This window comes from Anolis carolinensis, chromosome 4, assembly GCF_035594765.1.
Source record: "Anolis carolinensis isolate JA03-04 chromosome 4, rAnoCar3.1.pri, whole genome shotgun sequence".
In the NCBI taxonomy this organism is placed as follows: Eukaryota; Metazoa; Chordata; class Lepidosauria; order Squamata; family Dactyloidae; genus Anolis; species Anolis carolinensis.
In genome coordinates, this window is record NC_085844.1 from 18588678 (window position 1) to 18604411 (window position 15734).

Genomic DNA, 15734 nt, shown 5'->3' on the forward strand with positions numbered 1-15734 from the left:
TCAGCTTCCCTATGCGGTCAGTAGTTCCCTTGATGTATGGTAAGAACACCTTTCAAGGGAACTACTGACCGCATAGGGAAGCTGATGAAGAAGCACAACCTACAAACTATCTACAGACCCACGAAGAAAATCCAACAAATGCTACGGTCAGCGAAGGACAAGAGGGATCCTCTCTCTTCTGCAGGAGTCTACCGGATACCATGCAGCTGTGGACAAGTCTACATAGGGACCACCAAACGCAGCGCCCAAACAAGAGTCAAAGAACATGAAAGGCACTGCAGACTAATTCAACCAGAGAAATCAGCCATAGCAGAGCATTTGATGAACCAGCCTGGACACAGAATACTATTTGAGAACACAAAAATGCTGGACCATTCTAACAACTATCATGTCAGACTACACAGAGAAGCCATTGAAATCCACAAGCATGTGGACAACTTCAACAGAAAGGAAGAAACCATGAAAATGAACAAAATCTGGCTACCAGTATTACAAAACTCCAAAATCAAAACAGTAGATGGGAACCAACACAATGAGGACTTGACTGAACAAAGGATGCCCCCAGGCAAGGGACAAAACATTTCCAGTGCCAATTAGGGTGATTAACTGAAACATTAATGCTGGCTCCCAGTGACAAAGAACTCTTGCCACACCTTGGACTCTACACAGATATATATTCTTTCCTTTCCTGACTTAGTTTATCCATACCTCACAACCTCTGAGGATGCCTGCCATAGATGTGGGCGAAACGTCAGGAGAGAATGCTTCTGGAACATGGCCACACAGCCCGAAAGACATACAACAACCCTGTGATTCTGGCCATGAAAGCCTTCGACAACACGTCTTGTTATACTGTTTGAGCCAAAACCAAAACCAAATAAAATAAAGAACTGCTAACTTGCTGATGCTGTTTCACAGACAAAAGTGACCAGTTCGTCTTCAATCTTCTTGAAGGCATCAAAGTCATCCACAAAGAAGACATGCCTTTCACTCGGCTTGCTGCCAATGTTAAGCAGTTCTGAGTAGTCAGCATCAGCTACTCCAATGGCAAATATGCTGAATCCTAGGAAAGGGAAGAAAAGGTGTGGAGAGGATCAATTTTTAATAATCAGCAAAACCTAATTACAAAGATGCATTTGCCAAAATACCAATGTTTACTCTAGGTAATTATTTTGACTCAGTTTATCATGGAAAAATAAAAACAGCTTTCTATGGTGCACACTACAGTAGAAAATCTTATTCACTTCCCCGGTCCAATGAACACCGTCAGCTTACTTTTTAAACATTTTTTTAAATTTCTCTTCTCTTGGCCAGCCAAGTTTATTTTAGGAGCAGAAACTACGTAGTATGTCAAATGGACAAAGAAGCACACAGATTTATTTCCCTTACTCCTTTCACAAATGTATGACTTAATTTTAACACTAGCTCTGCCAACACAACAGCACTGACCACTGTGCCAGCACCATGTTGCAAATTCTGGATGTGAGCCAGAAAGGTGATATCAATGTGTTGAACCCACAAACTAATTTTTAAAATGGGGGATACTACAGAAAGGGTTTTGGAGTCCAGAAGCCATGCTGGCTTGAAGTTTCTTAATTTATAGCTCAATAAAATAACTGGTCCAAACTCTACTTCATCGTCCCTGACGGAGATAGTGAAACATCTGGATCAAAGGAGTCCAGCTCTAATAATCTCATTATATTCTGGACTTTTTCTCACATGAAGAAAAATGATGCAAGACACAGATACTGTGAGAAAAAGATTCAGTTTAGTTTTCAAGATGGAAATCCTATGCAGTCTTTCTGGGAACAAATTACATTTCATACAGAAGAATATCCTTCTGAGTAAACATTTAAAGGATTGCACAGGAAGAGTTCTGTGTTAAGCAACCAACACAAGGTATAAAATGGACTATGGATAAAGAAGAGTATGACCAAAATAAGGAAAGAGTTACAAATATCTTTCAGATATAGCCAAAGTATATTCTTTATTTAAATTACAGTTGGAATGAGTAAACTCATTACAACATTTCTATTTCTGCCTCCCCTTTATCTTTTCTGAAAGGTCTCTTGAGACACCTTAATTTTAAGAAAGAGAAAATTGGGGACACTGTGACTATTTCTGAAGACAGTGTCAAATTACCATCTAACTGCATCTCTCTGGAGACTTTGTTCACATCATCCTGTGATCGTCCATCTGTGATCACCACCAAAACCTTTGGGATCCCTTTTCTGGTCCCAGAATCGATGGTAAATAAGACCTGCTGCACATGTTTAATTGCCTTGCCTATAAAAAGAACAGAAAAGAAAAGAGGAAATGTTACTCTGCCCATACTCAATATAGGCAAGTTACAAACAAGATAGGTTCTGTAGGCTTTTTCTTAAGTTGATTTTTTTGCAAGTCGGTACAAGTATATTTTTAAGTGTAACTCCAGCCATATTTTTGAAGCTTTGGATAGAATAGGTAAGAATTAACACCCACATGGAATTTGTTTTGCTGTCTGTGCCCCTGTTTAGAAGATTTCATCTTACTTTCTGTCCCTGTGATAATGGCTTTTTAAAAAAATTCTGTTTGTTGTAGAAACAAGGATTGGTGACAAAGCTTTCCCCATGATAACTCTTTCAGGAGTGAATTTCCCTTCCTGGAGGTAGATTTCTCTCACTTCCTGTTGTCTCACTCTGAGTTATTTGTAAGTTGGATGTTTGTAACTTAGGGGCTGCCTGTATATAAAAACATGACGGATGTTAAAGCAAGTTGTAAGAAACCACAGACTAAAGCAATTCACCTCTTTTTCTCTTTTGTCATTATCATTTTTTCAGTAGTCACAACTTGCTCTGAATTAAAACCAACAATGTGTGGTTAATTTAGTTACACAAGTCAACTTCAAACTATGGGATATAGTAGTGACATTTTTGAACAACTAGTAGTTAAAATTAACCATAGTTTATAGTTCAGGCCAGAAACCATGCTGATAGCTGGACACTAAAATGAAAGTGAAAATTTGCAATCTCATGGGTCAATAAAAGTAAAAGTTTGGTAGAGCTCTTCATGATACTAATGATACTGCACTAAACCACCAGTCATGGAAAAATACCCTAAGTTTGACTTGCATCAGGCTTATTTCTAACAATGGTTGATTCAACCGAATCTTGCCTGCAGAGATTTTTTTTTACTTCAAATATCATTCCTTGTGCACTCATTTTTAATAGAAAGGTTTATTTTTGTAAAAATCAACAAAAACAATTTCTACCTCACAATCTGGCCCACCTGTTTTGGTGTTTCCTCCTTTGTAGGCTATTTGTTGGATAGCTTCCAGAAGAGTTTCTTTCGTTCTATAGGCATTTAGTTTAAATTCTGTTCTGGGATCATCACTGAACTGTGCAATTGCCACCTGCAGAAAAAATAAAGGCATCTTAGCCATTCAAATGGCAAATCATATAAAGAGGAATGGAAGCTAGCCATAACTTACTCAGGGTATAAATCTTGACTTATTTTGTTCTCATGTGCAGGAATAAATACTCTCAAATGTTGGTTCCTCATCTGCAGAGATTGTAAGAATTTTGTGCATTTCTCTCTTTTTTGGTGAAAATTTCATTTTTGTTAAAAGTGCACCCCCTTACATGTTTCTTTCTTTTCTATTTTCTTTTTTTTTTTTTGGAGGTTGGCAAAAAAAGTTTCAAAAAAGTCAGGGGTTGCACAAAAACATTTTTTTCCACAACCAAAAGTGGTGCCTAAAGTAGCATGTAAAATATCGCTCAACACTTGGACTATTTATTTATGAATTGAGACATTCTATATAACAAAAATGATAATTTTAATGAATTGACTGTGAAAAGTCTTAACTGCTGCTTTGTTGACTGTTTATATTCTGTCTTCCAATATTTCACCACCTTCCACCATTGTCTCCTTGGATTTGTTGCTTGCGGTGGTTAACTCATTTTGCCAACCAGTAGTGATAGCCCTGTTCCAAAAGGACAGCTTTTGTTTTTTATGGACATGGAAGAAAGGGTGGAAACTTTACCACACACTTTATCACTCTCACCCAGATCTGTCACTAGAGGAAGGGGCTTCACAATGTCTCATAGTAGCTCCCAGTTGGTTGCCTACCTCAGCAAACATCAAATGTGTGTTAGTATATAACACTGGCCCCTTATAATGCCACCAACTATGTAAACAGTTAGTGGAGTATCATAGTGTTTTTCTTTGCAAGAATTATTCAAAGGTGCTTTCTCATTACTTTCCTCTGAAATATAGCCTACAAGTATCTGATATTCCTTGGTGGTCTCCTTTCAAAGTACTAACCAGGCCTTACTGGACTTAGCCTCTCAGATCAGACAGGATTTGTTCCCTTCATATGCATTTATCTACCAGTAATCTAAGTATAGTTTTGAAAGGTATTGATTGTATCACATTTTGATTCATCTAATTGTCACAGTCAAACATTTGTCCATCCCAAATTCTCATTTACTTACCTGAGTTCCATCAGGGCCAATCTTATCAAGAGCGCCAACAGTGCTATATAGAAATCCGATTATTTTGTTGAAATTGTCATCTCCAATACTCCATGACCCATCCACCAAAAACACAAGGTCAGCCTTTGCAGCCTTACAAACTGAAAACATACAAAATAATTGGGAAGTTAAAGGACACTGGGACCCATTCTACACTGCCATATAATCCAGATTATCTGCTTTATCATAGAATCATAGAATCATAGAGTTGGAAGAGACCTAGTGGGCTATCCAGTCTAACCCCCTGCCAAGGAGCAGAAAAATCGCAATCAAAACACCCCTGACAGATGACCATCCAGCCTCTGGTAAAAGCCTCCAAAGAAGGAGCCTCCAACACACTCCGGAGCAAAGAGTTCCACTGCTGAACAGCTCTCACAATGAGGAAGTTCTTCCTAATATTCAAGTGGAATCTCCTTTCCTGTAGTTTGAAGCAGTTTTTTCACCTCCTAGTCTCCAGGGCAGCAGTAAACAAGCTTGCTCCCTCCTCCCTATGACTTCCCCTCACATATTTATATATAGCCATCAAGTCTTCTCTCAGCCTTCTCTTTTGCAGGCTAAACATGCCCAGCTCTTTAAACCTCTCCTCATAGCACTTGTTCTCCAGACCCTTGATCATTTTAGTTGCTCTCTTCTATACACATTCCATCTTGCCAATATCTCCCTTCAACTGAACTAGATTATATGAGTCTACACTGCCATACAATCCAGTTCAAAGCAGATAATCTGGATTTTATATGACAGTGCAGAAGGGGGGCTGGCATTCCCCTTCTAAGGTTGAATTCTCCTCTCTTTAACTAAGAATTCTTCCCTCTTTTGCCCTAAAATGTGATGTTTTATTGACCATCCAAAAGAATTTAAGAGAAAAAGTTTGTTGTTGTTGTTGAATACTTTGTCACCAAAATCACTTACCTTCCTTTGCAGGAGGAATTGTTGGCAGTGGGGTAGTCGTTGAAGGAGTTAATGGTGGCTCAGTTGGGAAAGGTACTAAGGAAGAAAAAAAGAACAAAAATTGGAAATTTAATCCTATAAGCAAGACAATATATGTGTACCACTGAAATTCTGAAGGAGTATGACAAGAGCCTGAAGTCTAAAGATGTATCACTGAATACTTAGGTTAGGATGACCCATGCCATCATATTTCCTATATATGGTTGTGAAAGTTGGGCAGTGAAAACAGTTGGTAGAAAGAAAATCCATTTATTTGAGATGTGGTGATGGAGAAGAGTTCTGACGATATGGTAGACTGCTAAAAAGATAAATAAATAGTTCCTAGAAAAAAAATCAAGCTCTCCCTAGAAGCCAAAATGACTACACTTAGTTTGGATCTTCTATGAAAAACAGATTACTCACTAAAAAAAGACAATAATGCTTGGTAAAGTAGAAAGCAGTAAGAAAAGAGGAAGATCACATTCCAGGGATGGGGAAAATGTAGATTGAAACAGAACAGGAGATAATCTAGGTAATTTACAGTGCACCAGCAAAAGGATTATGATTTCCAGATGTTTTTAAAAGTAAGTTAAAATATATAAAAATCAGAATCGTTGGTCTGTGCTAATTACTTATTTCTTTTGCTTTTGTGCAGAAATATTGGCCACTTTGATTCTTTATGTTAGAATAATATATTTATCTATAGTCACCCAGATCCAGATGTGTATTTAAACATGTGGAATATAGCTCCAAAATTCAATTAATGATTGACTCTACTGACAATCTCTGGACTATTTTGCACATGGCTCTGATTAGTGGATTCTTGTAGACTAATAGGTTATAGTAAAATATTAACAGAAGCAATAACAAGAAATAATACATCCCACAAGCCCAAAGTTTATTCTTTGTTGCTATATTGCGCTGCTTCTTAAACTACGGGTCTCAACCCGAAACGGGGTCCCCTGAACTCAATGTTGGGAGCCATAAAAATGGATAACAGTAAAAGGTTTCTTGATGCCACCCATTTACAGAGATCTATCAGCAACAATAGGCAGTGTTTACAGTAGACTCTGCAGAAAATGCTTCTCCTGTACTTCATAAAACAGAGAATCAGACAGATTTGCAAACCTTACAAATGTTGATTTATTATGAGTTCATTTTATATACCTATTTTATATACCTGTATATATATATTTCTTAGGTGGAAAGGGCTGCAAGTGGAAAAACCTGACCTGCTATATTGGATTCCTGGTAAAATTCTTTACTTTCTGGGGTAGTTAACTACTACTATTTTTATGGTCATACAGAATATAATTGTGAGATGGATATTGCTGAGGAAGGCAGTCCTATGTTCAGTGGCAAAAATAGAACAACCCAGTCTGTGTTTGCCATGCAGGTGCAGGAAGGTAAGGACTTGCCGGGAAGAAACAGCAGCCAAAAAGGGGATTTCTTTCCATAGGCATATTTTCCACACCTTTAAGGAAACTCAGCTGGAGGAAAAGTGGTGGGCAGGAAAGAAGTTAAATACTCTCTTCCTCACCCACAAATTCCTTCCCTTTCAATGTCTCCTGTTGCTACTGAATGGGACCTCATGATCAAAGGCAGGCTGGAGAATGCTATGGCCACTGCCAAGCAAATACTTCTATGCTGAGACATACATGGCAGTGATAGGTGACATCTCTCTCTCTTTCTCCTTGGCCCTATAAAATACAAGACTCTCCTTTGCCAGTTTTGCTTCTTTCACAAAACAGTACTCTTGTTTAGCAGTTTTCTATCTAGGTTTTAGACACATTTTGGGAGACATTTGCTTACTACTCCTAAAGGGATAAGAAGACCTCACTCTAGTCTAGCAACCTTCTTTCAGTCCAAACCTCTTGGACTTAACTATTACAGTGGCAATATTATCAAGTCACCGATAGTTGAAGATGTGAAGTCAGAATGTATGGATATGGCAGGTAGACTATATAAGAATGATAACAGGGCAATCGATAGCTGAAACGCCTTCATTTTATCCATCTTCATTGGCATAGTCCACATCCATGTAGTAGCTACTTGTGGTTTTTATGCTGCTGCAGCCATAAAACCACTCCATATTTGAGTATAAACTTTACAGGACATATCTAAAGTGTTAAACTCCATGTCCAAAATAGGTTTAAAACCCAGAGTGGAATCATAATCCCATTGAAATGAATTGGACCAACTGCCACTCCTTTAGTGCAAATTAAATGCACCGAAAAAAGAGAAAATGTTGGGGGAGTGGGATGATGCAAATAAGAACAGAGACTCAGCCAATAATAATTATAAACAACATGAAACAAAAGCTAGTAAGATTCCCAAGTGAAATGAAAGATGGAAATACAGGGTGTTTGAAAAAGAACTCCCTATTCACCATTTACTGTATATACTCCAGCATAAGCCTAGTTTTTCAGCCCTTTTTATGAACTGAAAAAAACCGTCCTCGACTTATACTCGGGTGAGGGTCCTGGTGGGCTTATATTCAGGTCGGCTTATACTCAAGTATATATGGTATATTTATTATTTTTCTCTATTATTATTGGTATTGTTACATTTATTATTTTACTCTATTAATTATTATTATTACATTTATTATTTTACTCTATTATTGTTGTTACTTTTACATTTATTTTAATCTATTTATATTATTATTAATGCATTTATTATTTTACTGCATTTATTATTATTATTATTATTATTATTACATTTATTATTTCACTCTATTATTATTAAAAGGATACATCAGCACATTTACATTGAAGAAGAGGAAAATAATGATTTAATCAGAGTTGAACAGTCATATCTTAAATTACAGTTTGATGTAAAGATTCAAAAACATTTAAACTACTGATGCCTCAATTAGTACAATTTTATTAGTATCTCAGCTTATACTGGAGTCAATGTTTTCCCAGTTTTTTGTGATAAAATTAGGTGCCTCAGCTTATATTCGGGTTGGCTTATACTCGAGTATATATGGTAATTTAAATGGTGAATAGGGAGTTCTTTTTCAAACACCCTGAATTATTCATTTCAATCTTCCTTATATCAAGGCCAGACTGGGAAAACATTACTTTGTGGACTATCTCCCTGAATCTCCTAGGTAGAACAGCCAATGGTTTTGCCGGATAGTCATTCACAGTTCATTAGGGTACAACCTATTTTAAGTTCTGATTCCAGTATAAGATGAAATTCCTGTACTATTATACTAGGGGAAAGAGAAGATAAAAAAAACTGTACCTAGTACTTCTGATAACAACAGCAGGAATTATGCTCAAGTGGCATGACATTAGAAAATATTCACTTACATGTCATTTCCAGTATACTAACACCAGGGCCCTCTATTTCTTGAAGCTGAGTATGGACACTGATTTTGTATTCTGTACCAGGAATGAGTTCAAAAAAGCAGTGTCTAGACGTCCCTCCACCAACAAGTACTTCTTCTGTTGTCCCATCTGAAATTAAAAAGATTAAAACATTGTTGTCCTTTTTCTAGAATAAAAGCAAATCAATAAGAACCTTTGTGCACCTAATGAAAGCAAGGAATCCACATATGTTTGGACCTTCCAAAAATTGATATCTGTTTTAACCTTTCTAGGAATTTTTCAGTCCTCGAGCATGACATTATGGCCCCCTTCTGCTGGAGGTTGACCACAGAATCACACTGAAAAACTCAAAGATTTCTAGAGATGTTCTCTCTCTAAGAATCTCTAGGTCTGCCAGTTTGATTCTATCATCAAATTCTGGTACAGTTAAATGGGAGGACTTAGAGAATGAGATAACATTTTAATTATATATATGAATAATCAAAACCACAAAAGTTAATCCCACAAATGAGGCCAGCAGACTGTAATACAAAGAGGTATCAATCTGTACAAAACTATGCATGGTAAATCTGGAAATATTCTGTTTCTCCTTTGAAAAAGAAGACATTATGCTTTGGCCATAACTAGAAAAAAGATAGCAATGTTGCTACAGTGTGAGTGAGTACATACAGGTTCATGTAAAATAAATAGACCCATCCCTGATCTACAGTTAAAGGATCTGCAATGAATCTCCAGGTGTAAGCCTTCTCTCTTGAAATTTGAACACTGCTTTCCCAAACAGACCTACGTGCTTGCAATTGTACACTCAAAAGAGTTAATGAATATAGAGGAATTTGTTGGAATGGGCTGGGATAATTACAGTCTTGATCCCCTTCTAATCATGTTCTCTTCTCAAAACAAGATTCATGTTTTCTCCCCTCTAGACATTGCTTTTAAAAAAAAACACAGTGTAACCAAAATATGTCAAAGTTGCCTCTACTCTTTGAAATGTCCCAGTTTCAAACTGGAAGTCTTTACTTCGATAATCCAAAAGTATGCCAGTAATATGGAAGTAGGAACCATTAAAAGGCAATTGTATAAACCACAATGAAAAAATAACAGGAATAGCATGAATACACACTACTGTGATCTTCTGCTCATCTTCCTTTCAAGACAGCTTGCAAAGGAGAACTCATTAAAGGATTATATCTCATTGGAATATACATCAGATTTGTTAATCGTTCTGTGGGGAAGGGCTGAAATATCAGCCCTACAGTACTATTAAACACATCAGTTTTTCTGTACCAAAACATCAAAACAGATTGCTGTAAAGATATGATGAATATTATTTAAGAACAAGGTAAAAGAATGTTTTAATAGCTGATGAATAAGATGCAGTATTCTAACTTACCAGCAACAGATTCTATCACTATCCTGTATGCCGTTGCGTGTCTGTGAAGTTGCCACTGGACACATATGCTTGTCATGCGAACTTGATAGGCTCCTACATTTGTCACTCCTAAGTACACTGCAATAGAGGAAACAGGTAGAAATGTTCATCATATATTGTATAAGGGGAAATGTTTTGGGTTAAATGTATGAATACTAAAAAAAAGCCTTAATACTAGAATAGAAATAGATACATATATATATAGTAAATTTTATTCCTGGAGAGACAATTCACAATTTTATACCCATCCACATCTTTGCTTCAGTTTCAGGAGCTGTTTTGAAAGTAACTTCCCTACATTGTTTCAAAAGTTATTTGTAATGTAGCTTGGGGTGGTGGTGCTGTTTCAGCTATTAGTCTCCAAGCTCCTTGGAGATGAAAAATTATTTTAAATGATCATCTAGTTAACATATTTAATAATCACAGTTACTTCTGGTCATTGTCCTCCTCCACCACCACCACCACATCCTCCTCAATGAACAATGCTTTTAATAAAGAAATGAACAATCTAACATTTCTCTGCAAGTGGAATCACCATGCTATAACTATGTAGTGTGAGGATAGTTCCAGACAGCAGTAAGGTCCGCTTCGACAGGGTTTAAAAAACACAGGTCGGGGCGGACTGTAGTCTGCACATCGCCAAAAAAACCCCATGCTTTCTGCAGGTGCTGTGTCTACATGTCCTCGTTGTACCTACTGGAAGAACAGAGAGACAACCTCCACATCTCCCCACCCCCTTTAAAAAAAAAACGTGTATTGTAAATAACTGGTAGCCACTATATATGTTCCCTATAGGATCCACATCGCAAGAATGGGACCCGATGATGCCACACCCTTCAAATGCCACAAAGGCCTTTCTCCCACCACAGAATATGAGGTCCCACTTCTAACCCGGCATTCCAAAGATCAAAAAAACAAACTTTGCAGGGCTGTTTGGCTCAACCAATATCTAGATTGAATCTCCACATCCTAAATGGTGCTCTGGAAGGCAATCACCCAGCCGTATTCACATATCTTTCTGGCTCTAAAATGACCGCCATTGACTACATAGTTGCCTCAAGGGACCTCCTTCCATATGTCAAAACCTTGGAAGTTAAGCCCAAGTTTGCCAGTGACCATTTCCCCTGCTGCACCTAAACTCTTTTACTCAAAATACCCACATAGTGGAATGCTTCCAACCCTCCAGGCTTAACTCAGTTGCAGAAACTTGGTTTTAACGTTGTTATTCAAGTTATTTCTGAACAACTGTTTATTTTGATTTCTGGTTGTATGTTGTATGTCTATGTGTTAAATGTTTTGATACGGCCAATGGGCTAATCAATAAAATGTGTTGTTGTTGTATAGGATCCACATTTTAAAAACTCAAAAAAAAAACTGAAAAAAAGGACTAAAATCCACCTGATGAAGACTCTTTTGAGTTGAAACCGGTTGTGGTTTTGCAGTCTACTATCCATAATAAAGAAACAAGAACAATCATTATATATAAGAAGAGGACTCAATTTGTGTATGTGGAACAATCAAAGAACTAAAGAACGTTTATTGTTTATGAGAAGAGGAGTAAATTCATCCTTCAAGATAAAAATATTGTTTCTATTGTAAATGTAAGAGTCTTTTGTTTGATTGTTTAACAACGCCTTTCGTATCTGTTTTCATATTGATGTATTGAACTAAATTTAGGTTTAATGATTTCTGTATTACTGTAATAGTGGATACTTGTCTTTGTAGTTCCAGGGGACCCATTTTCTTTTATTTTTTGGTATGTAGGAATGACACACCAGCAGAAGGGGGGCCAGGAGCAATTTTCCGGGTCTGATTCAGCCCAGAAAATGAAAGATAGCTGAGCGAATGGCCCCTTCAGTACTCCCAGAACTTCTGATTGGCCAGTCCAAACAACAGTCATAGTGGGTTTGTCCCACACCTTCCAAGGAGACATGTAACAAATCAACTAACAAATTAATTCACTACAAAGTAGGGCTTCCTGCTTTGTGGTGAAAGCATTTGAGATTTTTGTAAGGTGTCATCTGGAGGCCCCTGTGAATATCCAGGAGGGCGCATCATTTTGTGCTCTATCTGGGTGCACCCTGAAAGAGCTCTAGTTTTGAATAGACTATAATTTCCACTATAACCTGATAGCACTGTGTTTTATCCATACCTCACAACTTCTGAGAATTCCTGCCATAGATGTGGGCAAAACGTCAGGAGAGAATACTTCTGGAACATAGCCACACAGCCCAAAAGACATACAACAACTCAGCACTGTGTTGATCATAATGCCCATTGATTTAAAAAATACTTATGTTCTATTTCCTATACCAAATCCATGATATTCAGCAGAGATTCTGTGGTGCCTAACATTATTTATGATACTCATGAGAACATCCCAAGTGTCATGTTAACAGCACAAACACCATATTTCCACAAGAAAAAACAAGGAAGGAAAATGGTTCCATTCAAATTTCTGTTCATGGCAAACTTCTGCGATTGAAATATGGACCATGGAGACTACAAGCTGGATAACAAGAAATTGAAGATTCTTACATGTTTTGGCTACACCTACTAAGGCATCGCTGAATCCTGTTGAGTATGAAGCAAATACTTTAACGTTATATTCCGTTCCGCTAAACAAATTCAAAATGAGGATAGTGTTGATATCATCTCCCACAAAAGTCTCAAGGGCTGGTCCAGGGACTGGAAGAAAGAAAGGGAGCAGGGGAGGAAGGAAAGAAAGAAAGAAGGAACAGTTTATTTTGGCCAAAAAATAATTCTTCGAGTAAATCTACATTTCATAATATTATTTTACTTGTCTCTGATCACTAAAAAAGTTGGCTGGAGTCCTGTATCAGCTACTTAGATAATATGTGTGATTAAAAAGATCAGAAAGTCCAGCTTTTTCTGATATTATTTTGAAGATCAACAAATCTGGCTATGCTATTCATATATTCAATATTAGTATAAATAATATTCCACCTCCCATCACCTTAAAAAAACCTGATACAATATTAACACTTAAAAGTACCTGATACATTATTAACACTTAAAAGATTTCCACTCATCATCTGTATATTTGTACTGGCATTTTTGTTTACTGAAAATTCCTGTTATCTAATTCTAAAAGCTTAAAATGAATGGACTTATATGAAAAACATTTTTGAAATCACCACAATAAAGTAATATTTAATGGGCTTTAATACAGCCTTTTAAATAAGTCTTTAAAACAGTGCTATTTATACTGTTTTTTAAATACATATTCACTGTATCTACTCCTACTTCAGAGGGAACAATGATACTTTTTACATGCTAATTTTTGAGGCTGCAAGGTTGAAATAGAGCACTGAGACATGAGAAACATCACATGAGTGGGACTCATCCATCTATTTTCCTACACCCAAATAACGCCATTTCCAGCTGATTATACCCCTGACCCTCCATGACAAGAAAATACATACACTCACATATTTCCCTCAAATTGGTTAAAACAGCTGGGAGGCCATTTTTGATGGGAAAGCAGGTATAATAGAAACCTGATTCCCTACTTAACAGTCTTCAAATGATAATCTAAGCAGCTGAATTTTGTTCCCCTACAATAAAAGAAGTTTGAAAAAAGCATAAAAGAACTACACAAGACTTCTAGTTCCTCTCCATGGTTGCTTGCTATCCAATACAAACTTACAAAGAGGAAGCCTCACTGGACAAAGTACTTTTGAGTAAACATGTGCATGGTATTTACATGTCTAAACTCACAAGCATGCAACATATTTACAAAAAACAGAAATAAATTGTGTTGGCACTCACTATTTACAGGCTTATAGACAATCCTGTACCCCATTGTAGGTGATGGGGGAGCATCCCAGCTAATCCTCAGTCGATTGTACCATTCATCAGACACTCTTAGATTTTGTGGAGCAAATAAGGGTACTAGAAAGAAAACACAAAATGAATTACATACTTTTCCTGGTTTCCCAGGATTCCACATTTGCGGATGTAATTTTTGTGGTTTTGATTATTCTCAGATTTGATTTATATGGTCTCTTTTGGAATCTCTAGGTCCTCCAGTGTGACTCTCTGGCCAACTTCTGGCAGAGGCTGTACTAGAGGACCTTGAGCAGTGGTTCTCAATCTGTGGGTCCCAAGACGTTTTGCAGTTCAACTCCTAGAAATCCTAACAGCTGGTAAACTGGCTGGGATTTCTGGGAGTTATAGTCCAAAACACTGGCGGACCCACAGGTTAAGAACCACTGACCTACAGAGATGCTATCTCGGGATTAAAACAAATGTAGTTTTGTTATTCATTGGGGGAAAGGACCTGTGCCTTAACCACTGCAAATGCAAAAATCTGATTGTATTTGGTTACATTATGATGGAGAAGTTCTTTATACTCACAGGTTTTTCCTGGAACTGACAAGCTGGCACCTTCCCCATCAGCATAAATGGGAGTGACCATAACTTTATATTCAGTGTCTGAAAGCAGAGGCTGAAGAAGCAAATTGTTTTGCCTTCCAGGGACCATTACCTGTACAGGGATGGGGAAACGACAAACCAAAGAAGACTGAGAATTAGCTTTGGTGCCACTTCCATCTCAGTCCTTAGGACTGTTACAATGTCATAGCACAAAAAAGGGGGGAAACCCTTGTGTTCTACTACATATGTAAAGATCTTACACTCCTTTTCTCATTGAAATGTATTTGGAATCAAGGATGAGCCATGATTTCTGAATTTAAATTAGATGTCAAAGACTTCTATACATGAAGGTGTAAACTCTTTTTATATACATTTAGCATTATTACATCATCGTCACCAAAATTCTACTGTTATGACACACAGATTTATTTTGTGGGTTGCTTAACATCTCAATGAATCTGGGATTGGTGTTTGATGATAGTATTGAGGAAGACCAAGTTCCCTTCACAGGTCACAACACTTTTTGTGCTGTGAATTGTTATTAAAACAGGCGTGATTAAACTTTTGATACGACCCAGATATGTTGTTTCTATTCCATAATTTCATTTTATCTTGACACAAATAACTAGAGTCTTACTTATTGTGTAAGTATTATTTATTGTGTAAGTAACATATTGTATTAATGAATGGCCTGCTTTCTCTGCCTGGAGAGAGAGGAGTGTTGTTATTGTTAGATGACATCAAGCCACCTTCAATTTCTTGAGATTTATAAACAAGACACCTCCAAGATTCCTGAACATTAATAGCCCCAGTTAGGCCTTGCAAACCCAAGACCATTGAGACAGTTAAGTGCTTTCAAAATGGCACACAGTTAATAAATATAGGTGCATTTGGTGGAAGGAGAGGATTGTTCCAAAATTATGAGATATATGGAAATGCAGAGCTTAAATAATGAGATGAAAGATATAGCTATGGTTGGAAAAGATGGAGTCTAACAATATGGCTGTAAGTTATCTTTGCCAATACAATAGAATTAAAGGGAAAAATGTCTGTATTGGAGGATTCAAACTTTTAAATTAAACATTATCAAATTGTGCACCAGGATAAAACACGTTTCTCATGAAAAATGAG

The 15734-nt window shown here is 37.1% G+C and overlaps 1 protein-coding gene across 3 annotated transcripts in view; it reads right to left on the reverse strand.

The window, feature by feature from the left end:
• col14a1 (collagen type XIV alpha 1 chain) overlaps window positions 1-15734 on the reverse strand; it is a 132265-nt gene that overhangs the window by 44753 nt on the left and 71778 nt on the right. For all 3 annotated transcript variants that reach the window (XM_062980055.1, XM_062980053.1, XM_062980054.1), the window contains 10 exons: window positions 14586-14715; window positions 13998-14120; window positions 12744-12893; window positions 10167-10283; window positions 8759-8905; window positions 5421-5495; window positions 4473-4612; window positions 3268-3391; window positions 2143-2286; window positions 899-1063 (listed from right to left, as the gene is read on the reverse strand). In XM_062980055.1, coding sequence (XP_062836125.1) covers window positions 899-1063; window positions 2143-2286; window positions 3268-3391; window positions 4473-4612; window positions 5421-5495; window positions 8759-8905; window positions 10167-10283; window positions 12744-12893; window positions 13998-14120; window positions 14586-14715 — 1315 coding nt within the window. The remainder of the gene's footprint in view (window positions 1-898; window positions 1064-2142; window positions 2287-3267; window positions 3392-4472; window positions 4613-5420; window positions 5496-8758; window positions 8906-10166; window positions 10284-12743; window positions 12894-13997; window positions 14121-14585; window positions 14716-15734) is intronic.